This window comes from Neofelis nebulosa, chromosome 7, assembly GCF_028018385.1.
Source record: "Neofelis nebulosa isolate mNeoNeb1 chromosome 7, mNeoNeb1.pri, whole genome shotgun sequence".
In the NCBI taxonomy this organism is placed as follows: Eukaryota; Metazoa; Chordata; class Mammalia; order Carnivora; family Felidae; genus Neofelis; species Neofelis nebulosa.
Window position 1 is genome coordinate 5,302,496 of NC_080788.1, and position 27,594 is coordinate 5,330,089.

The 27,594-nt window shown below is 44.2% G+C and overlaps 1 protein-coding gene across 1 annotated transcript in view; it reads left to right on the top strand.

The window, feature by feature from the left end:
- Positions 1-19,875: 19,875 nt before the first annotated feature.
- Positions 19,876-27,594, top strand: part of IQGAP1 (IQ motif containing GTPase activating protein 1) — a 103,990-nt gene continuing 96,271 nt past the window's right edge. The window contains exons 1-2 of the mRNA XM_058736496.1: positions 19,876-20,024; positions 21,820-21,919. Of these exons, the coding sequence (XP_058592479.1) occupies positions 19,970-20,024; positions 21,820-21,919 (155 nt within the window). The 5' untranslated portion in view covers positions 19,876-19,969. The remainder of the gene's footprint in view (positions 20,025-21,819; positions 21,920-27,594) is intronic.

Consider the following 27,594-nt stretch of genomic DNA (forward strand, 5'->3'; position numbering starts at 1 on the left):
TTTAATCAAACTTCTACTCACATGTAGTTATTCTCAGACTCTTTTAATAGGGCTTCCCAGCCCCAGCATGCTTTTGGCTTAGATTCCTCTTTCTCCCTTATTTGCTCTATTTTGTTGGTGCCAAGTTACATAGCCACTGCCTCTACCCTGCTTTTTCTCTGTTTAAATTTGTAAAAGCATCATGAGCTTTCTTTAAAATTTTCCTTGGGGCGCCTGGGTGGCTCAGTCGGTTAAGCGGCTGACTTCGGCTCAGGTCATGATCTTGCGGTCGGGCTCTGTGCTGACAGCTCAGAGCCTGGAGCCTGTTTCAGATTCTGTGTCTCCCTCTCTCTGACCCTCCCCCATTCATGCTCTGTCTCTCTCTGTCTCAAAAATAAATAAACGTGGGGCGCCTGGGTGGCGCAGTCGGTTGAGCGTCCGACTTCAGCCAGGTCACGATCTCGCGGTCCGTGAGTTCGAGCCCCGCGTCGGGCTCTGGGCTGATGGCTCGGAGCCTGGAGCCTGTTTCCGATTCTGTGTCTCCCTCTCTCTCTGCCCCTCCCCCGTTCATGCTCTGTCTCTCTCTGTCCCAAAAATAAATAAAAAACGTTTAAAAAAAAAAAATTAAAAAATAAATAAATAAATAAATAAACGTTAAAAAAAATTTTTTTTTTTAAAAATAAAATTTTCCAGAAATACAGAACTACCCAAAATAATAAATAAATAAATAAGTAAATAAATAAATAAATAAAACAGGAGGGGCGCCCGGCTGGCTCAGTCGGAAGAGCGTGCAACTCTTGTTCTCATGGGTGTGAGCCCCATGTTTGGTGTAGAGGTTATTACAAATAAATAAACCTAAAAAAATAAAATTACTGGTCCCTGAGCATTAAAAAAAAAAAAAAAGGAAATCCCTTGTCTCTTCCTCATTCCCTCCCCCAATTTCACCACCCAGATTTCAACTCTGTAATAGCCCCACATGCCACATCCTGTGTCTAGCTCCTCTTCTCCAACCCTACTGCCATCATCTGAACTAAAAGGATGGTTTTCCATCTGGTCTCTTTAACTTTTCCCTTCACTTCAGCTCAGCAAACATTTACTGAGTGCTTACCACACACCAAAGCCTACACTAGACCCTGGAGGTATAAAGACAAGACAGTGAAAGAGGTCCATGTTGAAGAGCTCTTGAACTTCAGGAAGTTACCGACTCTTTCTGACCCTTATCTCCTTATCTGCAGAATGAGGATAATCCCAGTGCCTTCTTCATGGGGTTGAGTGCTGATCAATGGGATGACACACAGAAAACTGTCTATACAGTATCTGCTTTCGTCTGCCCCATAAATGTCAATGACAACAACGATAAGGATGATAATCTTTGCCTTGGAGGAGTTTATCATTTAATGGGGAGACTTGAAGAATAAGAATTTTCTAGGGGCACCTGGCTGGCTCAGTGGGAGGAAAGTGCAACTCGATCTTGGGGTTGTGAGTTTAAGCCCCATGTTGGGTGTAGCAATTACTTACGAAAAAAAAAAAAAAGGAATTAAAAAGGTAGGAGTAGAGAGCTGAGCCACTGAAGTGTAGGAGCTTGGACTCATCCTCTAAGAATACGTTTCAAAGCATGAGCCAAGGGCACCTGGGTGGCTCAGTCGGTTAAGCGTCTGACTTTGGCTCAGGTCATAATCTCATGGTCTGTGAGTTCAAGCCCCACGTCGGGCTCTGTGCTGACAGCTCAGAGCCTGGAGCCTGCTTCAGATTCTGTGTCTCCCTCTCTCTCTGCCTCGTCACTTGCACTCTGTCTCTCTCAAAAATAAACATTAAAAAGAAATTTTTTAAATAAAACAAAAAGCATGAGCCAAGGCTCACTTGCATTAGTAACACTGGGGGTGCTTGTTCAAAATACAGATTTAGTGGTCCCACCTCTGACCAACGTGGTAAATTCACACTGTGGAATACTGTACATCAGAGAAAATGAACAAACTACAGTTACATGCATCAACACAATGAGCCTCAAAAGCTCACTAGTGAACACAAAAATAGGACAAAAATACACATAGAAGAGTCGAAAAGCCATAAAGATGAACACAGGAAATATTAAACAATATATTGCTTGGGCAGTAGGGATGAACACAAGTTATAATGAACAGCGAAAGGTTTATGAATACAAAATCCAGGGTAGAGGTTAACTGGAATGGGAAAAAGAATGTTATATTTCTATTTCTTTTTTTTTTAAGTTTTTTTAATGTTTATTTTTGAGAGAGAGAGAGAGACAGAGCATGAGTGGGGGGAGGGGCAGAGAGAGGAGACACAGAATCTGAAACAGGCTCCAGGCTCGGAGCTGGCAGCACAGAATTTGATGAGGGGTGGAACTCACGAACCGAGAGATCATGACCTGAGCCGAAGTTGGACACTTAACAGACAGCCACCTAGGTGCCCCTAAGTTTCTATTTCTTAAGCTGGGTACCGAGCACACAGATTTTCTTTTTATCATAATTCCTCAAATTAATATGCATCACTTACATACTTTTTATTTATATTTCACAAGGGGGGAGAAAAAAGAAACAGGAAAACAGAACAGTTTTCCAGAGACTGACCTTTTCCACTTAAATCTCACAAAGTTAAGTTATAGTATGAGGGAAAAAAAATAAAAATAAGAAAAGGGCATTCCAAGCACCAAAGTCTAAATAGACACTAGGCCAATCCCCACCATTCTTTTCCAATCACACCCTCATAATTTCTCATTTTTCTTTCAGCTAAAAAAAAAAAAAAAAATCCCTATATGTATAAATTAGTGAAAATAAATGTCCAGAAGTTTCTAGGCCCACCTTCTATAAACAGCCAAATGTGTACCCCTGTCTAAATGAAGATACCCTGCTACATTGGTAGTGCTCTTCCGAACGATTTTTTTCCCCCAGAAAAAAATGTTCCCACCTTTTAGATTATTTCCACAGGGTGTGAATATTTTTACAGCTCTGATTAATTGCTTCCAAATAATTTTCTGAGCAAATTGTACCAATATACAATGCTATCAGCAATAAATGACTAACAGTTTTACTACACCCTTATCCTTGAGAAACATTTTGCTAATTTAATAGACATGATTCTCACATATTGTTTTCATTTGCATGCATGTCTTTGATTGCTAGTGAAGTTATGCCTGTGTTTCACATGTTAGCTTCTTTCTTGTATTTCTTCTGTTGTCTGTCATTTGTATACTTGGGGTATGGGATCAGGATCAAAAACTCGACTACTGAAGGGGTACCAGGCTGGCTCAGTTGGTAAAGTATGAGCCTCTTAATCTTGGGTGGTGAGTTTGAGCCTCATGTTGAAGGCAGGGTTTTCTTAAAAACAAAACAAAACAAAACAAAACAAAAACTTGACTATGTGAATTTGAGAAAGTCACTTTTTTTTTTAAGTTCATTTATTTGTTTTGAGAGAGCGGGAGAGAGACAGAGCCTGTGAGTAGAGGAGGGGCAGAGAGGGGGAGAGTGGGCTCGATCCCACAAGTCACTGATTTTTTTTTCCTGTCTTCTTCCCTCCCTCTCTCTACTATACTATTTTTTTTCCACTTGATATGTTATACATGTTCATTTTAGAAATATCAGAAAATACAATTAAGCAAACGAAACAGGTAAAATCACCCATTATTCCGCCTTCTAGAGATCAATACCATTTAATACATATCTTTTTAAACCTTGCTCTAACATAAGTAGTAACAAATATATCACCTAACCTTTCTGAGCCTGTTTCCTCTTCCATAAAAAAGGAATGAATACTTGCCTCTCAAGTTGATGATTACATGAGCTGGTGTATGTGAAAATGATTGATAAAGTTCAGGATGTTATATAAATGCAAGTTGCTGCTATTAGGACATTAAATACTCTTTTCTCTGCTAAGCAAAAGAAAGTAGACACTTCGTTCACTGAACGCAGCCCGCCCAGCCAGCACGGTTTTTTCTCTCCCTAGAATAACTTCCTGATGCAAGTATTCACTCTATTTTTCAAAAAGTTCAATACATAAGATCTAGAAAAAATATAAAGGGTGGTGCAAAGAACAACCATGTACTTACCACACAGATTAATAAAATTTTAGGGGTGCCTGGGTGGCTCAGTTGGTTAAGCATCCGACTTCAGTTCAGGTCATGATCTCAAGGTTGGTGGGTTTGAGCCCCAAGTCAGGCTCTGTGCTGACAGCTGGGAGCCTGGAGCCTGCTTCGGATTATGTGTCTTCCTCTCTATCTGCCCCTCCCCCGCTTGTGCTGAAATAAAAACGTTAAAAATTAAAAGAAAAGAAAGAAAGGAAGGAAGGAAGAAAGAAAGAAAGAAGAAAGAAAATTTTACCCATACACATACACATAACGGTTTCTGTGAACATCTCCTCAATTACAGTCTTTCCTTCCCTGAACCTCATTCCACTCTTCTGAATTTGGTATTTCTTATTCTGTGATATTGTGATTTATAATAAGAAATACATATTTAGTCTTCATCCCCATTTCAGGCACAGAGCTTCCAAAACTCTTGAATTTCCTAAGCAAGCATGAAGAGTGATAAATGTGTCTTTTCTAATGTTAATGAATGACTTTTGGAAAGCAAGTCCCTTTGGGGCCTGGTTGCCAATGGAGCCAACCACGTGGTCGGAGGGTTGGAATTTTCAGTCCCACCCCCCTGAGCTCTGGGGAGGGAGAGGTGCTTGAGTTGAAGCCATAGGCGACTACCAACAATTTAATCAACTGTGCCCACATAATGAAGCCTCCATAAAAAATTAAAAAAAAAAAAAAAAGGTGGGGTTTGGAGAACTTCTGGGTTGGTAAATGCAGGGAGAGGGCAGGAAGAGGGCACGGAAGCTCCACGCCCCCTCCCCAAGCCTTTCCCTCTTGCATCTGTTCTGTCTGGCTGTTCCTAAGTTATATACCTTTGTATAATAAACCATTAATCTACCAAGCAAAATGTTTGAGCAAGCCACTCTAGCAAATTGACTGAATTTGCTAGAGGAGATCCCAGGAGGTCCTAGCTGATTTATAGCTAGTCGTTCAGAGAGGCACAGGTAAACAACCTAGGCTTACTGGTCTAAAGTGGGGATGGGGTGGGGCAGTCTTGTAGATCTGAGTCCTTTACCTTGTGGAATCTGATGCTGTCTCCAGGTAGATAGTGTCAGAAATGAGTTGAATTCTCAGGCATCCTGCTGGAGTCCAGAGAATTGTTTGATGGTGTAGGAATGCCATATTGGACTCTGAGTCTCAAAATACACTCCTATGCATATATATATATATATATATATATATATTTACATAGATTTTTTTAGCTTTTTTTTTGCTTATTTATTTATTCTTGAGAGATAGAAATCATGCAAATGGGGTAGGGGTAGAGACAGAGAGACAGAATCCCAAGTAGGCTCCACACTGTCAGTGCAGAGCCTAATGCAGGGCTCAAACTCACGAACCATGAGATCATGACCTGAGCCAAAGTCAGACACTCAACTGATTGAGCCACCCAGGGGTAAAATCATATTTACATTGGTTAAAAAAAAAATTTTTTTTTATTAAGTAAACTCTACACCCAACATGAGACTCAAACTCATGACCCTGAGATCAAGAGTCACATGTTCTCCTGACTGAGCCAGCCAGGCACCTCTACATAGAGATACTGATATAGATCCCTAAGCAATATATAAACTTGTTTAAATTGGTTTGTATAAACCAATGTGTAAACTCAGTTTGCATAAATTTGCTTAAGTTGTATATGAATGGCTATCCCCCCAGGTAAGTATTCTGTACTTTCTCCCTCTTCAATATTGTATTTGTGAGATTCATCCACGTTGGTACATGTACTTCATTCATTTCCCTGATGAGCATTTTGGTATGTCTCCTTGTGTACATATATAAGAATTCCAGATATATATATATATATATATATATATATATATATATATCTAGAAGTGGAATTCTGAGGTCATATGGTAAGCGCACATCACATCTTTAAATAGATATTGCCAAATTACCATATTCTCCAAAGTGGTTGTACTAATTTCCATTCTCACCAATAATGTATAAAAATTTCTTTCACCATTCTTCCTTGTCAACCCTTAGTTTTGTCAGACATTAAAATTTTTCTGATCTGATGGGTATGAAAAAACATCTCATTGTGTGTGTCTGTGTGTGTGAGAGAGAGAGAGAGAGTGCAGGAGTGGTGGAGAGGGGCAGAGAGAGAAAGAGAGAGAGTGAGAGACAGAGACAGAGAATCTCAAGCAGGCTTCATGCTCAGCACAGAGCCCAATGCAGGGCTTGATTCTGTGACCTTGGGATCATGACCTGAGCCAAAATAAAGAGTCAGATCCTCAACAGACTGAGCCACCCAGGCACCTTGACATCTCGTTGTGGTTTTAACATGCATCTCCCTAATTAGTAGGGAAGTTAAACAGCTTTTACAAGTTTATTGAGTATTGGGGTGCCTGGGTGGCTCAGTCAGTAGAGCATGTGAGTCTTGATCTTGGGTTTATGAGTACAAGCCCCACATCGGGCATAGAGCTTACTTAAAAATTGAAAAGAAAAAAAAATAACCCATAAAACAAGTTTATTGATTGTTCATGTTTCCTCTTTAGTGAATTCTATGTTCATAAATTCTATGTTCATAAATTTAGGGCCCCTTTGAAGCACTCCCTTTCTGTGAAATATTTCCAGATCTTCTCCATCTGGTGGACAGGATCTCCTTTCGATCTCTCTAACCCTTTGTACATCTTGGGTTTCACTTACTTTATTTCATCGTTTATACTTGTCTAAAGGACAGAGACTACCTTTAACTCAACTTTATGTCCTTGTTAGTACCTAGTGCAAAGTAAACATTTCATGAATCTTTGGTGAACCAAATCATACTCCTCCCCTGCTAATAAAGTCTTAAATAATTCCCTATTGTCTACAGGAGAGCATTGGATCTCCTTATTGTAGAACTGAAGACCCTTACGTGAGCTCTGGCATTGACTCTCCTTTCTTGTCTCTTCTGGTATGACCCTGCCTTTTGCCCCAGATACTGGAGTCTTCATCCACAATGAGGCCCCTGTCTACAGATGTTTAGCTTCTCTCCCTGCAGCCAGGATGACATATGGATCCCACCTGTTTTAGCCACCCATCAGATTATCTAAAACACAATCTGGGAATTCTGAAGCCAGAAGCTTGCTTTTACTCCTGAGCATGGCTCTTGCTCTGAATCTATCATTTGTGTACTGAGTACATACATCTCTTTATCTAGGTGACTTGGATTCAACTGATGGAAACCCAAAACACTTCACTTCAGCATCTAAGCCTTGAATTAGCCCCAGCACAGCCTGTCCTACCTCTTCAGAGTCCGAGGTGTATCACAAATAGAATATATGAATACATGCCCATCCCCACATTGTATCTCTCCACCTTATTCAATGTAATTCACTAAACACTCATTACACACCTGTTATATCCAGACCCAGCCCAAGGTGCTGGGAATACAGCATAAACATGACAATTCTCTCAAGAAGCATATGGAAGAATGCCTGGATGGCTGAGTTGGTAGAGCCTGTGACTCTTGATCTTGGGGTCGTGAGTGTGAGCCCCACGTTGTGTATAAAGTTTAATTAAAATAAATAAGATCTTTTAAAAAGTTAAAAAAAAAAAAGGAAACACATAGAATAGTTGGGGGAAACAGACCTACAGACACATCATTTTCAATGCAAAGAAGAATATGAGTGGCACCTGGGTGGCTCAGCTGGTTGAGCACCCGACTCTTGATTTCAGGTCAGGTCATGATCCCAGTGTTGTGGGCTCTGAGCTGAGCCTGGAGCCTGCTTAAGGTTCTCTCTCTCTTCCTCTGCCCCTCTCCCCTGCTTGTGCTCTCTCTCTTTCTCTAAAGAAGGAGGAGGAAGGAGGAGGAAGGAGGAGGAGAGGAAGAAGAAGAAGAAGAAGAAGAAGAAGAAGAAGAAGAAGCATCCGAAACCAGAGATGGGCTATACTCCTGAGCATCAAGGAAGGCTCCATGAAGGAAGTGTCACTTAGGGCAGTTGGTATATAAACGAGTAGGTGAATACAAGGCCTGATCTTGAAATTTAAGCTTTGTTTGAGCTTCACATGCGAATTCTGCTACATAAGACACTCTGATACATGAGGGTGTTGCCAATGAGTCCACTGAACTGAACAACACGATTGGTACTTATGGTTCAGGGAACCCAGTTCTATACTGTGAGGAACAAGCTAGAACTTGGCCATTTTCTCACCAGGCTGGATGTGGGTCAGTTAATTAGTGTCTGAGGGAGGAACATGGCTACATGTGTCTGTGTCTCATTTTTTTCCGTGACAGTCTTTATCTATGTTTCAAGTCTCACGGTACTTTACATTGCTCTATTCTAGCAATATAAGTGGTGGTAAAAATGTTGCCAGTTTGCCCATAATCTCACGAAAAGGCCTTGTAAGATTTTCTGTACTCCGCTTCTGGAGGGGCCCATAGCAAAGCAGCATTCCTCCAAGAATGTGAGCATTCTGCCACCTGAATACCAATCTTGAATGGGGAGTGAAAAAGGGAGAGGTGACTTGTAGCCCTTCTCACCCAAAATATCCACTCATTACCCAACCAACAACCCATGGTCTCTGAGGAAAGAGGAGGTCACAGCCTCTACAAAGATTGGGCATATTTCCAAAGAGGTTCCACTTGGACTTCTTGAAGCATCATGTTGGCTTCTACTCTTGGGGAAGAGTGAGGCAGCTAGGAGGTAAGTGGGGCACATATGCACAAACACATGCCCATACACAATACATTTTTATTTTTATTTTTTATTTTTTATTTTTTTAATTTTTTTTTAACGTTTATTTTATTTTTGAGACAGAGAGAGACAGAGCATGAACGGGGGAGGGTCAGAGAGGGAGACACAGAATCTGAAACAGGCTCCAGGCTCTGAGCAGTCAGCACAGAGCCCGACGTGGGGCTCGAACTCACATACCGTGAGATCGTGACCTGAGCCGAAGTCGGAGGCTCAACCAACTGAGCCACCCAGGCACCCCCACAATACGTTTTTATAATTCCCTGGCTTTGTTTATAGTTTTCCCAAGTTGTGCTTTCTCACACTTTCCACTGGTTATTCCTTGGAAGACTTGCTTAAATAACACCTCTTCTAGGAAACCTTCCAACATCTAGTAAAAATCAACTGCTCTCAGGGCTCTTGGCTGGCTCAGTTGGTAAAGCACGTGACTTTTGACCTCGGGGTTCTGAGTTCAAGCCCCACATTGGGTGTAGAGCTTACTATAAAAAAAAAAAAAGGCAACTATTCTGTGCTTAGCACTCCTCAAATGACAGTTTTTTCCTTCCTTCCTTCCTTCCTCCCTCCCTCTTTTTAAAGTAGGCTCCATCCCCAGCGTGGGGCTTGACCTCACCACCCTGAGATCAAGACCTGAGCTGAAATCATGAGTCAGATGCTTAACCAACTGAGCCACCCAGGCACCCTCAAATGATTTCTTGATGTCCAAAAGCTCCACGAGAGTACTCTGTCATGGCAGTGCTCATGATGTTCTTGGTGGATGTGGCCTCACAAATCTTTCAACTCAGTTCTCTAGGTAGCTATGGCCACAGACAGGGGTTGGCACATCAGCAGACGAGTGTTCACATACATGGGCTTCGGGTCAAGTGCAGTTTGAATTCTGGGTATGTCACTAATTACAAGTGTAATCTTTGGAAAATAAGGTAAACTCTTTTTTCTTTTTTTAGTTTATTTATTTATTTTGAGAGAGAGAGAGACAGAGCACATGAGAGGAGACAGAGAGAGAGAGAGAGGGAAAGGGAATCCCAAGCAGGTTCCGCACTGCCAGCATGGAGCCAGATGTGGGGTTCGAACCCCCGAACTGTGAGATCATGACCTGAGCAGAAGTCAAGAGCCGAACGCTTAACTGAGTCATCCAGGTGCCCCAAATTAGTTAACCTTTCTGAGTCTGTTTCCGTATCCTTAAATTGTCTCGTAGGCCTGTTGCGATGATCCAAAAAGATGATTCATGTCAAACATTTAGAATTGGACCTGGATGGCACTATTACAAGTTCACTGTTGTACCTAGTGGCCTACTGTCATCGTGTCGATGTTTAAAAGGCAGGCCACGAGAGAACTCTGCCCGTGCAGGCTTCTCTCAGGATCCAGGCCTGTGAGGAGGGGGCTCCTGTTTCAATGACCTCTTTTCTCCATACTTTGATCTGGGTACCTTCTGAGCTCATGGTTCCTAACTATGTCTCTTGGTAGGTCCTTGTAGTTATCCTTTGTCTTTAGCCTTGAGACAGCAACAGTAATGTCTTGCGGCCTATTCTAACCCCAACCCGGAAACCAATGCCCCAACTCCATTCTGGGCTGACTTCCTGTCTTCCTCCCACAACGTCCGGGTCTTTCTCGTCAGTTGTCCCTCGGCCAGGACACAGATGTTCACGAATGTTTCTCCAAGGGTTTCCAGAGGGAATGAGGCACGTGCAAAAAGCGAACAAACAACTTCTCAGTGATATGCTGTTTGTAACTGGGAGGTGGAGTGAATGGTAATTTGCCAGAGATTTTAGAATCAGAAAGACCTAGACCACTGGATTCCTAACTCTGAACCTTACAACGTTGAGCAAAATAGCTAACCTATTTGTACCTGCTTCCTCATTTATAATATGAAGATAATAATATCTTTCTCATAGAGTTATTATGAAGATTATATAAGAATATATATATATATATATATATATATATATATATATATATACGTATATATACATACACACACACACACACACACAGCCTAGAACATTCTGGAACATAGTAAGTTGGTAAATGGCCGCAATTATAAACAGGTAGTTAAAACATTTTGCGCCTGGGGCAGCTAGGTGGCTCAGTCGGTTAAGCATCCAACTTCCGCTCAGGTCATGATCTCACAGTATGCGGGTTCAAGTCCCGTGTCATGCTCTGTGCTGACAGCTCAGAGTCTGGTGCCTGCTTTGGATTCTGTGTCTCCCTCTCTCTCTCTGCCCCTCCCCAACTTGTGCTTTTTTATCTCTCTCAAAATAAAAAAAAAATTTTTTTTAATTAAAAAAATACCACAAAGACCCGCTTGATGCTATACTGTAATTTGCTGCCTATGATTCCTTTTGCATTTCTACCCTTAGTTTACCCAAGTTGTTTAGGCTATAAGAAGACAAAGAAATCAGGTCAGAGATCAGATTGAATACCCATTTATTATTGGATACATCTGCGCAAAAGACTCATTGAATATATGGAGTCAGTCCTGTTGGAGAGGAATAGGGTGCCCAGCTAGCTCATGGTCCATTTTATGCAAGGTTTTGTCATTAGCATATTTAGTAAGACCACCTCATTCCCCTCCACATACACCCAATGTCTTTGGGCATATGCGTTAGTTTTCTTTTTCTTTTTTCTTTAATCTTTATTCTTTTTTTTAATGCTTATTTATTTATGAGAGAGAGAGAGAGAGAGAGAGAGTGAGCAGGGGAGGGACAGAGAGAAAGGGAGACACAGAATCCAAAGCAGGCTCCAGGCTCTGAGCTGTCAACACAGAGCCTGACACGGAGCTTGAACCTGTGAACAGTGAGATCATGACCTGAGCAGAAGTCAGATGTTTAACTGACTGAGCCACCCAGATGCCCTATAATGTTTATTTATTCTTAAGAGAGTGCAAGCATGTGAGGGGCAGAGAGAAGGGGAGACAGAGAGAGAGGGGGACAAAGATGTCACATTTGTTAACTATTCATGCTGAGTTTAGTTACCCAAATGTCTGTCTTTGAGGAGTTAATGGTCTGTTTGGGAAGATGGATAAGTAAATAACTAATTGTAATTCCATGAACTAAGTGCTATAATGGACTCACATAAGGTTGCAGACTTCCTGGAATCAAAGACACCTTTGCTTGTGGGATTGCATCATCAAATTCCAACAGCCTTTTGGGACATTTAGAATATCCTAGGGGCGCCTAGGGGCGTTGGTAGAGCATGCGACTCTTGATCTGGGGGTCACGATTTTTGAGCCCCACCTTGGGGGTAGAGTTTATATCATCATCATCAGACTATCCTATCAAATGTATGTTTTAAAAAACTTGATCCACAACAGCATACATTTATCCCTGGAATTACTTACTTAGCCTCTTCTGTAAACCAAAGTTGGAGCCAAGCTTTTTGTGAAGAGTCTAACTTTATTTGGATCCATTTAACTATTCCGAAAGAGTGGATCTGTCATTAATTCTAGCGCTGACAGTTCTTTGATCTTTTCTGAGAAATTAATTAAGATTGCACATCTGCAAGCAATGATAATTATGTTACTTTCTCATCTACTTCTTATACTGGTAGCTGGCTAGTTTTTTGTTGTTTTGTTTTTTTTATTATTATTTTTTTAAATGTTTAGTTATTTTTGAGAGAGACAGCATGGGCTGGGGGAAAGGGAGAGAGAGAGAGAGAGAGAGAGAGAGAGAGAGAGACTGAGAATCCAAAGCGGGCTGTGTACTGTCACTGCAAAGCCCAGCGTGGGGCTCAAACTCACGAACCGTGGGATCATGGCCTGAGCCGAAGTCAGTCACTTAACCTGACGGAGCCACCCAGGTGTCCCTGTGTTTTGGTTTTTTAAATGACTGATTGTAAGTCCTATCCTGATTTCAGAAGCATTAAAATGTGAAAAACTTGGGAGTTCTTTTTGAAGACGTGTGGTTTCTAGAGTCCTTCTGGGAAATGAATGAGGAAGTGATTAATTTTGCCTGGGGGGAGGAGGTGACATGTAAGTTAGGTCTGGGAAGTTGAGTAGCAGTTTCCCAGGCAGATAAGGGGGTTAAAGGTATTCCAGGTCAAGAGAAACTTGTATTATGGTGCTTATCTGAATCTGTCCTGTTAATATTACTCCATTCCCAGGAGTCTATAAATTCCTTGAGCTTATGAACCAATTTTATCTCCCAAAATGGCCATTTGGCTAATTATTTTGTAATTTATTACTTTTTAAAATTTGAATTCAAGTTAGTTAACATACCACGTAGTATTGGTTTCAGGAGTAGAACCCGGTGATTCATCACTTACATACAACACGCAGTGCTCGTCCCAAGAGGTGCCCTCCTTAGTGCCCATCAGCCACCTGTCCTCAGTGCCCATCCCCCACCTAGCCCGTCCTCCTACCTGCCTCCACTGCAGCAACCCTCAATTTGTTCTCTGTATTTGAGTCTCTTATGGTTTGCCTCCCTCTCTGTTCTTATCTTAGTGTTCCTCCCCTTCCCCTACGTTCATCTGTCGTGTTTCTTAAATTCCACACAGGAGTGAAATCTATTTGTCTTTCTCTGCATGACTTATTTCACTCAGCACAATACACTCTGGTTCCATCCACGTTCTTGTAGATGGCAAGATTTCATTCTTTTTGATCGCCGAGCAGTATTCCATTTGCATACATACCACATCTTCTTTATCCACTTGTCAGTCGATGGACGTTTGGGCTCTTTCCATAAATTGGCTATTGTCGATAACGCTGCTATAAAATGGGGGTGCATGTGTCCCTTCAAATCAGCATTTTTGTATCCTTTGGATAAATACCTAATAGTGCAATTGCTGGGTTGTAGGGTCGTTCTATTTTTAATTTTTTGAGGAACCTCCATCCTGTTTCCAGAGTGGCTGCACCAGTTTGCATTCCCACCAGAAGTGCACAAGGCTTCCCTTTCTCTGCATCTTCGCCAACATCTGTGGTAATTTAATTTTCATTCATTTATTTCATAGTTACTAACTTTATTCATATTTATTCTTACTGACAAAAGAGTATTTTAAGTACCTCATCGTAGAAAACTTGGTTAATAGAAAAAAGCAAATAAACAAATTCCACAACATCCATTGTAACTCCACTACCTGGGGAAACTACTGTTAATATATTGATGTGTATGCTTCAAAGCTCTTTTTTTCTATTCACATGCACATCTATATGTATTTATTTGTATACTTTTTAAAAAAATATTTTAATGTTTTATTTATCTTTGAGAGAGAGAGACAGAGTGTGAGCAGGGAGGGGCAGAGAGAGAGGGAGACAGAATCCGGAGTAGGTTCCAGGCTCTGAGCTGTCAGCACAGAGCCCAATGTGGGGCTTGAACTCACTGATGGGGAGATCATGACCTGAGCTGAAGTTAGACACTTAACCGAGCCACCCGGGTGCTCTTATTTCTATGCTTCTAAAGCAAAAATGGTATCATAATATATTTATTGGTTTGCAATTTGTTATTTTCATTTAGGCATCATATTAGAAATATTAGAAATACCCACCATCAGGGGCACCTGGGTGGCTCAGTCGGTCAAACATCAGACTCCATGTTGTTTCAGATCATGATCTCACTGTTCGTGAGATCAAGCCCTGTTATCAGGCTCTGTGCTGACAGTGCTGAACCTGCTTGGGATAGTCTCTCTCTCTGTCCTCTGTCTCTGACCCTCCAAAGCATGTGGGCACGCACACTCTCTGTCTCCAAAATACACAAACATTAAAAAAAAAAAAGAAGAATTAAAAAAAAATACGAGTCACCCAGAGATTGACAGCATTGCCTAGCCAGCCTCCCATTGAAGGAAACATTGCCCAGCTCTTAGTTTTCTATCCTTACTTGGCTGTATCTCCCGACCGCAGCTAAATGAACCAAAGGATTGGCATCTGATTGAAGGGCAGCCTCCTGTGGGCGATCAGAGGCATACCTGGGAGGTGGAAAGATGAGCTGGGCCAATCATGCCACTGGGTTATGGAATTGGGCAACTGAGACTATCCTAAAAGGAGCTGATGCCGTAAGGATGTCATGGCTTTGAATTAAGGCCATGGGAAGCCAAATAAATAGAAGTCATAGTTGTGAAGGAGCAGAAAAAACTAGAATGGAGGAGGCTGGTTGTCAAAAAGAGGAGGGGGGTAAGAGCAGACCTGTAGAGAAGCAGAGATGCTCAGAGGAACAGAGCCATGCCTTCAGCCTTCCACGAGTCCTGTTTTTCTCTTGCTGCAGTTCTAGTCCATATATATTTTCCCGGTAGCCAGTCAAACGTGACCAGAACCACAAGTTATCGATGTTAGGGGTGTCTAGCATTTCATTGTGTGGAGGTGCCATTGCTGATTTCAAAGCCTAATGATGGGCATTTAAGACATTTCCATAAGCGTATTTATTGCTAATTTTTGCACCTTAAAAGTATTTTCATTATGGGGCACCTGGCTGGCTGAGTCAGTAGAGCACGTGACTCTTGATCTTGGGGTTGTGAGTACCAGCCCCATATTGGGGCAGAGTTTACTTAAAAAGAGCAGGAAAGAAAGAAAATAGTTTCATTTTGATAAATTTCAAGAGAGGAATTCCTTGGTTGAAGGGTAGCTGCCTAATGCCAATTTGGACTACAGAAAGATTGTATCAATTTACAGCCCAAGCAGCTGTGCAGGAGAGTGGTTGCTTTGTCACTTTTTGCCAACAGTATCAATGAAAACAAACAAAATATTTCTACTCTGATAGGTGAGAAGTACTAAGTGGCCAAGGATGGTCTTCATGTGCATTTCCCTGAATCTCAGGTTTATTGACCAGGCATGGGGGCTTTGTCATTAGACCTGGCGTTTCAGTTCCAGCTCTGCCTCTTACTACGTGGCTTCAGTTGAATTACTTAGTTCTCCACTTCTCATCTGTAAATTAGAGATAATAATAGTTCTTTCCTTTCCTTTTCTTTCTTTCTTCCTTTTTTTTTTTTTTTTTAAAGTAAGTTCTGGGGCGCCTGGGTGGCGCAGTCGGTTAAGCGTCCGACTTCAGCCAGGTCACGATCTCGCGGTCCGTGAGTTCGAGCCCCGCGTCAGGCTCTGGGCTGATGGCTCGGAGCCTGGAGCCTGTTTCCAATTCTGTGTCTCCCTCTCTCTCTGCCCCTCCCCTGTTCATGCTCTGTCTCTCTCTGTCCAAAAAAAAAAAAAAAAAAAACAAACGTTGAAAAAATAAAGTAAGTTCTACTCTACTGACTGAGCCAGCTGGCACCCCTAGGAGTTCTTACTTTGTAGAATTATCAGGAAGTTCAGAAAAGAAAATAAATACAAAACAGTCTCGTAAAGCCTCAGTAGCTTTCAGTTAGTATAATTATGAAGAATGGCTTAATTTGTGAACATCAGATAAAGCTATGTGAGATATCTGAAATTCAATGGGAGATTGATTTAAATACCTGTTAGAATTGCATGTTTCTAGGAATAAGAAAGGACTCACAGGGGGTGTCTTGTTGGCTCAGTGGGTAGAGTGTTTTGGGTCATGAATTCGAGCCCCACCTGGACCTAGAGCTTACTTAAAAAAAAAAAAAAATGCCTGAGCGTATTAGGTTCATAACATTTATCATTAGAGATAAAACACATTTATGTATTTGGATTCCATCCATTCCAAAGGTCTTTAGAATTAAAATGAAAACATAGGTAAGTGTTTTAAAAGCCAAGACATAGAAAATAAAATCAAAAGGTAAACTGGATAGGACTTGCTGGTTTCTAAGGGTAGTCAGAGGAATAGATAACAAGTTTTCAAATCTATGACATAATATAGAAAACAGCTCAAAGTGACAGTTGGCACAATGAGAAAAATGGTTCTGAAAGTCTGAAGCTCCAGGAGTTATATCTAATGGAAATCTCTGATCAAAAGTAATCTTGGGGCTCCTGGGGTGGCTCAGTCGGTTGAGCCACCAACTCTTGATTTCGGCTCAGGTCGTGATCCTACGGTTGTGGGATCCGGCCCCTCGAGGGGCTCTGAGCTGGGTGGGGAGCCTGCTTGGGATTCTCTCTCTCTCTCTCTCTCTCTCTCTCTCTCTCTGCCCCTCCCTTGCTCGCAGGCCTGGGTGGTGCACTCTTTCACTAAAATAAAATAAAATAGGGGCGCCTGGGTGGCGCAGTCGGTTAAGCATCCGACTTCAACCAGGTCACGATCTCGCGGTCCGTGAGTTCGAGCCCCGCGTCAGGCTCTGGGCTGACGGCTCAGAGCCTGGAGCCTGTTTCCGATTCTGTGTCTCCCTCTCTCTCTGCCCCTTCCCCCGTTCATGCTCTGTCTCTCTCTGTCCCAAAAATAAATAAAAACGTTGAAAATAAAATAAAATAAAATAAAATAAAATAGGGGTGCCTGGGTGACTCAGCAGGTTAAGTGTCCAACACTTGATTTTGGCTCAGGTCATGATCTAAGGTTTGTGAGTTCAAGCCCCATGTCAGGCTCTGTGCTCACAGTGGAGTCTGCTTGGGATTATCTTTCTCTACCCCTCCTCTGCTCATTCTCTCTCTCTCTCAAAAATAAAATAAAATAAAATAAATTTAAAAAGTAATCTTAATTAACTAGGTTGGAAACTTTCTTAGCAGCTATGTACCTTTCAACTCAGAGACACTTTAAAATTAGTACAGAAAAGCTTAATGGGGTAAAAACTATGGGACTAATATGTTAGGGTTAAGAAGAAATATGTGCAGGGGCACATGGGTGTCTTAGTCGGTTGAGTGTCTGACTTCAGCTCAAATCATGATCTCACAATTCGTGAGTTCAAGCTCTGCATCAGGTTCTGTGCTGACAGCTCAGAGCCTGGAGCCTGCTTCAGATGCTGTCTCCCTTTCTTTCTGTCTCTCTCCATCTCACGCTCTTTCTCTCTCTCTCTCTCTCAAAAAAAGTAAACATTAAAGAAGAAATATATGCATATTTCACATTTTATGCACTTGCAATGTTTAAGAAAATTTGGCTTATTAGAGTGACAGTCTTATATGTCTACTGGATTAGTTTTAGACTTAAGATTGTGAGTTGATATCTTACTAAGTTTGCACATGGAACTGGGCTATTTAAGAGAAATTTAGATTCATTTTTTGTAAGTTTATTTAATTTATAAGAATTGCTAAGCCTTGAAAAGTTTCTAGGTTAGAAAACTGAAGAAATTAAATGGGAAACCAAATAAATTAAGTTTATAGACATAATTTTAAATGATTGGAGATGTTGAATTAACTAAGTTTGTAAATGGGACCAAAAAGTATTCAAAGTTTCTGAAAAGTGATTGGTAAAATATGCTAGGCTTAGAATAATAAAATTTGTAAGCTGAACTTGACAATTTTAGAAAGAACTAACTTTTGAATTTGTAATAATTAAACCTTTGCCTGTTTTTTTAATTTTTTATTTATTCTCTTAAGTTTATTTTGAAAGAGAGCATGAGTGGGGGTGGGGGGAGGAGAGAGAGAGAGGGAGAGAGAGGGAATCCCAAGCAGGCTTCTCGTTGTCAGAGCAGAGCCTGATGCTGGGCTCATCTCCCGAACCCATGAGATCATGACGCTAGCCAAAATCAAGAGTCCAGCGCTCAACCAACTGAGCCACCCAGGCACCACCCTTTGCTTGTTTTTTTAATGGAAAGTGTTTTGTTCTAGGTTTTCAAGGTCCTCACTTTAATATTTTGAAGGAAGAGCAAATAGTTGAAAAAAGGCTAGACCAAAAAGCCTGGAGTCAGGTTATGAAGGGGCTTATTCGGCATGCTGAGGAACTTGGACCATATCCTGAAGGGAATAATGAGAAAAATGTAAAAAGGAGGAATGCAAAGGCATTTGCACTTTAGGAAGAACACGCTGGTGACAGTGAGGAGTGAGTTGGCCAAAGAGAAAACAGAGATGGTGACAATCTAAACAGTATAATCACAATGGGGATAGAGACAAAAGCAAGACACTTCAGAACACCGGCTGGATGTGCGGAGTGAGGCAGGGAGGCTGGGGTGTCCTGATGGCCAACAGAGCACTTCTATTAACAAAGACTATCGTAGGAACAGAGTCGGTGTTCAACACGTTAAATTTGAAGTGTCTGCAGGATTCACAGGGGAACATGTCCATTACACAGCTGAAAATACCGAGTCGGGTCTTTTACAGAGCCTGGTCTGGAAATGTACAAGCTCTTCAGCAGTTTAAGGTGAGTAAGAATAAAAATACCCAGAAAGAGTGCGTAAAATGGGGGGGAAAAAAAAACCCAGAAGGAGCGGGCAAAAAACAGAAGAGGCTAAGAACAGAATTCCAATGAATACCAATATTTTAAGGGCAGGCCACAAGCTGCAAGGGGAAGAGGCATCCTAAAAAAGGGCAAAGAATCCCCTGAGAAAAGAGGAACTTAGGAAGAACAGAGGCAGGGGAAACTAAGAGAAGGAGGCTTGGACAGTCTCCTGTTTTAGCATCCACTTCTCAAGTACGCGGTGTGTGTGTGTGTGGGGGGGGGGTGTTAAGCCGTTCTAATCTGGTGACGAGGGGCGAATCTGGAGAGAAGACTGAGGCCAGGCTGCAGGGCTGTGCCTCCCTTATGGCAGTTTGGGTCCTGCTTCTGTTCCTCAAGAACACTTTGGGTCACTGCAAATGCAAAGGACGCCTTCCTGGAGCGCTTTGGTGCAAAGGAGTTTAGCTCCACCGGCAGGGGAAAAGAGGAGGGGCCATGGTTTTTATTTCAAGCCTTTTTTTTTTTTTTTTTTTTTTTTTTTAACTTTTATGTGCTTTTATTTAACGCTGCATTTAATCCCGGTCCATAAGCTTTTGTTTCTTCTGGAATATCTTTTTCTTCTGCGCAACCTCCTCTTCTAGTTTAGGAACAATATGCTGTTTCGGTTAGGCGGCGTTTTCTGTCCCCGAGGTGCGGTCGGGGCGGCGGCCGGCAGGGCAGGGCTCCAGGGCGGGGGCCGCCTTTCCCGCGGAGCGAGGCGGACCGCGAGCGCGGGGGACGGGTGGGCTCCGCCCCCTTCCTTCCGCCTCCAGAGGGCGTTACCGCCGGGGGCGGGGGATTGGGCGGGGCTGAGCGGCTCGGGCTCCGCCCCCACCCCAGCTGCCTTCGGCGCGGCAGGGCGAGGCGCGGCCGGGCGGGGCCGGAGGGGCGGGGTCGGATGGGGCGGGGCCGACGGGGGCGGGGCGGGGCCGACGGGGCGGGGCGGGGCCGACGGGGCGGGGCGGGGCCTCAGGGAGCAAGGCAGCCCGCGCACTCTGCAGGAGCCTCAGCTGCCGTCGGCCGCGCCTTCAAGGTCTCACCGCTTCCTCAGCAGAGACCCGGGCTCGGCCGCCATGTCCGCCACGGACGATGTTGACGGACTGGGCGTGGTCCGGCCGCACTATGGCTGTGAGTGCGGGGCTCTGCGGCGCGGGGGCTTCGGGGCCGGGCTCGCTGCCTCCGAGGCGCCTTTTTCCCGGGGGGCTCAGGCGGGCGGGCGGGCGCGGCAGGGCGGCTGCGGGCCGCGCGGACCCGGAAGAGCCGGCCGGGCCGGGCGGCGGGCGGGAGGGGCGGCGAGGCGCGCGACCTGGGCTTGGAGGCGGCGGCGGCGGCGGCGGCGGCGGGGACGCAGGCGGCCCTCTTCGCCTGAGCCCGGGCGCCGCGACGCGAGGGGCCCCACCCAGAGCCTCCCGCCTCGCAGCGCCGCCGAGATTTGGGGGAGACGGCCTAGGGTGAGGTGGCAGGAGGCCGGGGCAGGGCGTGTCCCGGAGCGCTGGGCTCCGCTCGCGCTTCGCGGGGAGGCGCTGCCCCGGGTGCCGCCTGCGACGTGGACCCGGGGTCGGGACCTGCGGGGGGCCCCGGGCCAGCGGAGACGTGCGGCCCGGGGCGGGCCACTTCACCTTGCTCGGGCTTCGTTCCCTGGGCAGGCTTTCAAAAATTAAAACAGAGAGAGAGGAAAAAAAAAAAAAAAAAAAAAAAAAAAAAAAAAGAAAGAAAAAAAGAAAAAAAAGAACCCCTGTGACTTCCTCATTTTTCCGAACCTCGTTTTCTGTAGCCGTCCAGGGGACGGCACTGAGCTTGTAGGCGGCCCAGCTACCGCTGGCCGCAGGAGGGTCCTTTGGAATCCTGAGATTTCGTTTTTATTTTCTTTTGTGAGAGTGATGGTCCGCTTTTAGGACAATTTCACTCAACAGTTACGTGTGAGGGATTGTGTCACGTTTGTGAAATTAGTAAGAGCAGGCCCTGGCTGCCAAGAGCGTCTCAATCAGAGAAGGACAGGTGTACGAGCTAATGATAGTGAGGTGTAAGAAAGATAAGAGATGCTGAGCCAGCCGGGCAAAAGCAGGAAGGTGGATGTGGCGGAGGGGTGGGGGGAAGGCAGTAAGAACGCAGGTAGTGACACGTGAACGGAGCTCTGGCGGATGCTGCGTGACGTTGGGCAGCGTGGGGTCAGAGACAAGGCTGGGGGAAAGAGCACCAAGGGCCGGGAGTGGTGGGGGCTGAGCGGGTAGGGCACACAGTGGTGGGGAGAGGGAGAAGAGTTTCCAGAAGTAGTTGGGGCCAAATTGGAAAAGGCCTTGAATGCCATCCCAAGGAGTCAGGAGTCGATGCCATACCCCGGGTGCCCATGAAGTTGGCAGATTTGAGACAGACTGCCTGGGTTGGAATCCAGGCCCGGCAACCGCTTATTAGCGGTAGAGCTAAGAGCACCCGGCCTCAGTTTCCTCATCTGTAAAATGGGAGTGATAATCAGAGCATTGTTGTGGGACTTCCGTGAGAGAATGCATGTAAGGCGTTGCACATAATTACCGCCACTTAGTTCTCAATGACTGCTGCCTTGGGTTATTAATAAACAAGGGAAAAACAACACTCTCAGCTCTGTATTGGGAGAGAGTCTGGTAGATAGACCAGAACAGAGTTGGGCCAAAATCTCAACTCAGTATTTGTCAAGTTTCAACAAACTTGTACTAAAATTTCGTACAAGTCTGTATGATGACACTTTTAACAAAAGGGTAAGACGAATGTAGTTGAAACCCCCTAGTTCCTGTTTTAGGAAAGTCCTTGTAGTGCATCTGGCCATCCACACGTCCACAGGTTACCCTGACCTGCCAGGTGACTAACAGGAATTTGATGCCGTGGCTTTCTTTTATCTGTCAGAAAGGTTACAGATTCTTGTGTTTACATTCTTCCTTTCATGTTTTAGCCGTCCTGGATAATGAGAGACTCACTGCAGAGGAGATGGACGAAAGGAGACGTCAGAATGTGGCTTATGAGTACCTTTGTCATTTGGAAGAAGCAAAGAGGTAACGATTGGCCGGCTGCAGAGAAGGGAGCTGTTGTGATGTGAACACAGATAAAGATCTCTTTGAATATGTCCTAGGTGTGACTGTCGGAGGCTGGTAGTTTGAAGGAATAAGTATAGGTAGGGTATTTATTCGCGGGAACAAGTGGCCTCGATAGCAGCTTATCGTGAAACTCTGATGGGCGCTTATGTATTCTGAAAAATTCCCAGATCTGTGTTTGGTTTTATGCGTATCGTGCATGTTTTGGGGCACTACGAGCTGTAGGGGAGAATAGCAGTTTGTGGGGGTTTTTTCCCCCAAACTTTTCTTTTGCGTGTGTCTTTTTAAGTAGGCTCCACACCCAACACGGGGCTTGAACTCAGGACCCTGAGATCAAGCATCACAGGCTTTATGATTGAGCCAGCCAGGCGGCCCAGAAATAGCATTTTGGGTTTTTTTGAAACCGCACTTTTTGAAGTTTAAAGTTCTTAGCCTGGTGTTTCACTGGTTTTGATTTATATACGAATTGGATTCATTTTCCTCTTGGTAGGACTCTGGGGAAAGGTCCACCGGTTGGGCAGTGTTCAAAGTTTGCCGGAGTCACCATCCTCTGCATTTTTTGGGAAGTGAACGTCTAAGGGCGGTTTTCCCTTTTCAGATGCTGGGACACCTGGTGGTCTTACTCTGAGAGTGTCTATTTGCTACCAGTGGTTCAGTTTTGTTTTGGTGCTGGTATTCCTTTGCAAGGCCCCAGGGCAGGTAGATATAATTACAGATCTTGTTTCGTACGTGTGAGCTTTGGTGGAAAAGGCCAGCAGGGGGTAATGAAAGGTATTTGTGATCAAAGTCCAGTGAAAATCAAGGATGTTTCAGTAGTGTTAACAAACAAGAGTATTTTTGTTTTGTTAATTCCGAGGCTCTTAAAACACTTTTAGGAAAGTCCAGAGAACAACACAACAAACATCCATGTGTTCCTGAAGTTACAAGTGTTAGCCTTTCAGCTCTTTTCCTTTTCCTCTTGAAAGACATGGTCCCTTTTGTGCCCCTCCCTGGTTCTGTTTTCCTGCTTCCGTCCCTGGGACTCTCTAACAGCATTCTGATGCCTTGAATCCAGGCTTCTTTGCTGAGCTTAAACCTCTTCCCTTAGACTGGGTACAGGGGGGCGGTTAGTGGTGATTTAGGTGGGGAGAATGATAATAACACTTGTTTTTCTAAATAGAAGGTTAGACAGCAGGAAGTGAATATGTGATTAGAAAAGAGGAGGGGCGCCCGGTGGCTCCGTCGGTTAAAGGACCCACTCTTGATTTCGGCTCAGGTCATGATCTCGGTCCCGAGATAGAGCCCCACATCAGCTCTAAGCTGAGTGTGGAGGCTCCTTGAGATCCTCTCTGCCCCTGCCCTGCTTGCTCGCTTGCTCTCTCTCTCTCAAAATAAATAAACCTAAAACAAAAAAGAAAAGGGGATGTTTCTCATATGAAGTGTGCAAGGGCCCCATGGAAAACAAAGATTAGGTCCCTGTTACTTAAACTGTGGACTAGATCTAGTTTTGGAAAGTCAAAGAATTTGAAAGCCGCAGCTGGAATGAGAGGCCATCCTGTGTCTCTGTTGCGGTGACCTGGGGATGAGAGGGAAGAACCCCAACTCCCTTCCTTCCTCCATCCGAGGCAGTTCTGCTTTTGTTTTAAACTTGGGTTTCCACAGTAAAATTCCCTTTTTACAGAGCGTCTTGGCTTCCACTCCCTTGCCACCGCTACTCTAGTTCAACGCTTCTTCCACTTTAACCATTTCATGTCAGTGAGGAAGCTGAAGCCTGAGTCTGCATGGTCTACTTGTAGTTTTCTTTTTTTTTTTTTTTTTAATTTTTTTTTTTTTAACGTTTTTTATTTATTTTTGGGACAGAGAGAGACAGAGCATGAACGGGGAAGGGGCAGAGAGAGAGGGAGACACACAGAATCGGAAACAGGCTCCAGGCTCCGAGCCATCAGCCCAGAGCCTGACGCGGGGCTCGAACTCACAGACCGCGAGATCGTGACCTGGCTGAAGTCGGACGCTTAACCGACTGCGCCACCCAGGCGCCCCTACTTGTAGTTTTCTTGACTGAAGATTAGTTTTTTGAAAGGCAGTCGTACAGTGGTTCTCAACCAAGTGTGTGCATTAGGTCACCCGGGGAACTTAAAAATACAGATATCTCGGCCTTACCATAGAGACTCTGATTCTGTAGGTCTGGAAGGTCCAGATACCTGTATATCTTATTTAAGTTTATTTATTTTTTGAGAGAGAGCGAGCAGTGAGCGTGGGGTGGGGGCAGAGAGAGAGAGGGAGAGAAAGAATCCCAAGCAGGCTCTGCACTGATAGCACAGAGCCTGATGCAGGGCTCGAACCCATGAACTGCGAGATCATGACCTGAGCCAAAATCAAGAGTCGGACACTCAACCGACCGAGCCACCAGGCGCCCCTATACCTATATATTTTAAATGGTTCTGGTGGTTCTGATAGGCTCCTCCTTAGTTGAGAAGCAAGATTTAAAATAGTTTTAGAGCTCTGCGTTATGATAGCCTGACGAGAATGGTGCTTCCTATCACATTTCCTTCTTTGCGTATTCTGTGTGCTCATTTCCATCTGCTCTAGGGCCGTTCTTTTCTGTTGGGAGTTTTCCCTCAACCCTGAGATCCAGAGTCGGACGTTTAACCGACTGAGCCACTCAGGTGTCCCTCTGAGGTGTTTTTTCCAGAATAGAAAAGTAGCCCATTTCCTTTAACATCCATGATCACCTGCAGTGTTTTTTAGTTGGCTACTTTTGCATACTTAGGAAGTGACCGAGGAAGTGAGGCATTGGTGATACTCGTTATTTTTTATGCTTTGGGTTATAAGGGAGGGTATAATAGTGGCGTATTGTCCTTTTGGCCTGGCATCGCGGAAACGTGCCTGATTTATTTTAGGGAGGCAATCCCAGGATGCGGTGGTGGTTGTTGTTGAAAGCTTTGATCAGAAAATCAAGTTGGGAGCGTGTATTTAGATTTTACTACCAGAGGGGGCTAGGAAGAAGCCTGGGGTGCCCTGCAGAGAATAGAAGACTGGGATCCCTACTGGCCGTATGAAGCGGCTGCTGCCACCCTTAAAAAGTGTTTGAGGTAAACCACGGACAAATCACATGCTCTCCCGTCGTAGCTGGGGCTTTAGCTCCCGTTGTGTTTTCTACCCTGGTGAGCTGGGCTGTCCCCGTGTGCTGTTGGCGCCCCACTTTCCCCTCTAGCGCAAGCCCAGTTTGCCTTTTTGGATCGGCCCCCATCCTGTTTCCTTCATCACCTCCACCCCTCCTGAGTTGGAGGAGCCCCAGGGTCTGGAATTTACACCCCTTCCAAGTCCAGGAAGAAAGGTCAGAGAGATCCAGGAGAGAAAAGGTTTCCCTCTTCGGTTCTATTTCTAGTACTGATACTCCTCCCCCTGGAAGCTCCACCTTCAAGTACAGTGGCTCCATTGTGTATCCCAGGGCACTCCATTTTCTCCCGTACCTGTAACAGAGCTCTTCCCTGGGAAGAGAGGAGATTGTGTAGAGAGGGTGAAGACGATGTGTGGAGACAGTGAGTGCAGGGGTGTTTGTAGAGAAATGAGGGTGTGCTGTGGGTTTATGTTTCCCTGAAAGGTTGAGTGGGAAAATTTAGGAGTGATTCCGTGAAAGTGTGCACCTAGAGTGATTGGGAATAAGAAAATAGATTCTGCTTTCCCCTATTTTTTGGAGAGTAGCTTTAATATGGAAATTAAGTCACTATTTTAATGAAATATCTGAGGAGTCAGGGCTTTTTGTTACGAGCTGCAGAGCAGACCAAGGACTTGAAGTGTGGGTTTATTTTTTAATTTTTATTTTTTAAAAAAGTTTTGATGTTTTTATTTATTTTTGAGACAGAGACAGAGCATGAGCAGGGGAGGGGCAGAGAGAGAGGGAGACACGGAATGGGAAGCAGGCTCCAGGCTCTGAGCTGTCAGCACAGAGCCCGACGCGGGGCTCGAACTCACAGACTGTGAGATCATGACCCGAGCTGAAGTCGGACGCTTAACCGACTGAGCCACCCAGGCGCCCCAAAATGTGGGTTTATTTTGATCTTTTTGCCTGTTCTGATTGTCTTCACATTTGTTTGGTCTGTGGAATAGCTGTATGGTAGAGACGACTAGCATTTTCACTTAGTTGAGAGAGGCGAAGTGTAAATATGTGAGCTACACTAGGCGCTCAGGTCTTGGAGAGGAGAAAGTGATACAGAGAAGGATCAGAATGTTCACGTGAACAGACCCAGGAAGAGAACATATCAGGCCGGGCAGGACGTGTAGTCTGCAGTGAGGAGAATGTATAAATGGAAACAGGAGAAAATTCAGTTAGTTTAAAGGTCACAGGAAGAAAGTTAATCCCAGCACTCTCTGGGGTCGAAGGTTAAGGGTCCCTTCTTTCAGAGGCTTGCTGTAATGCCCTTTCAAGACCTGTCATGGGCCACCTTTCTCTTGCTGTGTCCATACGCTACCTGAAGGGGCAGGGCATTACCCCCCCCCCCCCCCCCCCAGCACACCCCCAGCCCCATGTAGAAGGGAAAGCAGGGCTCTGGCTGGTTGGAGACTGGCAGAGACTTTGCATTGTTAACAAGAGCATGGCACTAAACAGGCACTCTTCCTTCTGTAATTTAGGGGAATTGAAACAGTGTCTTGGAAAAAAATCAGTTCTTGAGAACAGATTCTCTTTTGTGCAGATGACTTTGTTGTTGGCATTGAACATTTTCTAGGATGGGCTCTTTAGATCTCTACATGCAAGCAGAATTCAGTAACATCTGGATATATCCAGGCTGGCACACCATGATCATGAAAGCAAGTTAAAGATATTTAAGATTAGGCAAGAAAAAAAAAACGGGTAGGTGAGGGGATTCAGAAGAACAACACCTTACCCTTCAGCCTCTACGATTCTCAGATGGAGGAATATCCCTTCATTTTTTAGGAGGTTGACCTATGTTTTCCTTTTACAGATGAGAAAACTAATTTAATTGCCTCATGAGACCCTGTGTGAGTCAGAGGGTCACATAGATATAGCTACTTAATGGCACATTGGGACTACAAGCCGGGTACATTCATGTATTCATAATTAGCAAGGTGAAGTATGGGGTGGGATTTAGTCTTAACTCTGAAAATGATGATACAGATGGAAAACCTCACTTCTATTTTCTGAAACTTACCTTGGTGCACCTGCCTTGGATAGACTCAGAGGTAAGAAGTTGGTTGCATTTAAAAGTGCCTTTATTAAAGTTGTTCAAGCTAAGAGTGCCTTTTGCACAAACGGAAGGATTAGTTCCTACTGTGGTCAGAAAAGCGTTTTACTGCTTTTTACCCTGTGGTGTAGCTGAGACACTCAGCAAAATTTACAATGAAGAAATATGGAGAGTAATCTGGTATGTATTAGGCAGTCAGCTATCGTTGGTACTAAGAAAAGTCATACTACTCATAATACTGAGTAATTATAAGTATTAGGAGTAATCTCATAATACTTATAATTAATTAAAACAGACATTTAAAAAACCTGAAACATTTGGGGCACCTGGGTGGCTCAGTCTGTTAAGCGTCCAGACTTCAGCTCAGGTCATGATCTCATGGTTTGTGAGTTCAAGCCCCGTGACGGGCTCTGTGCTGACAGCTCAGTCTGCTTTGGATTCTGTGTCTCTTCT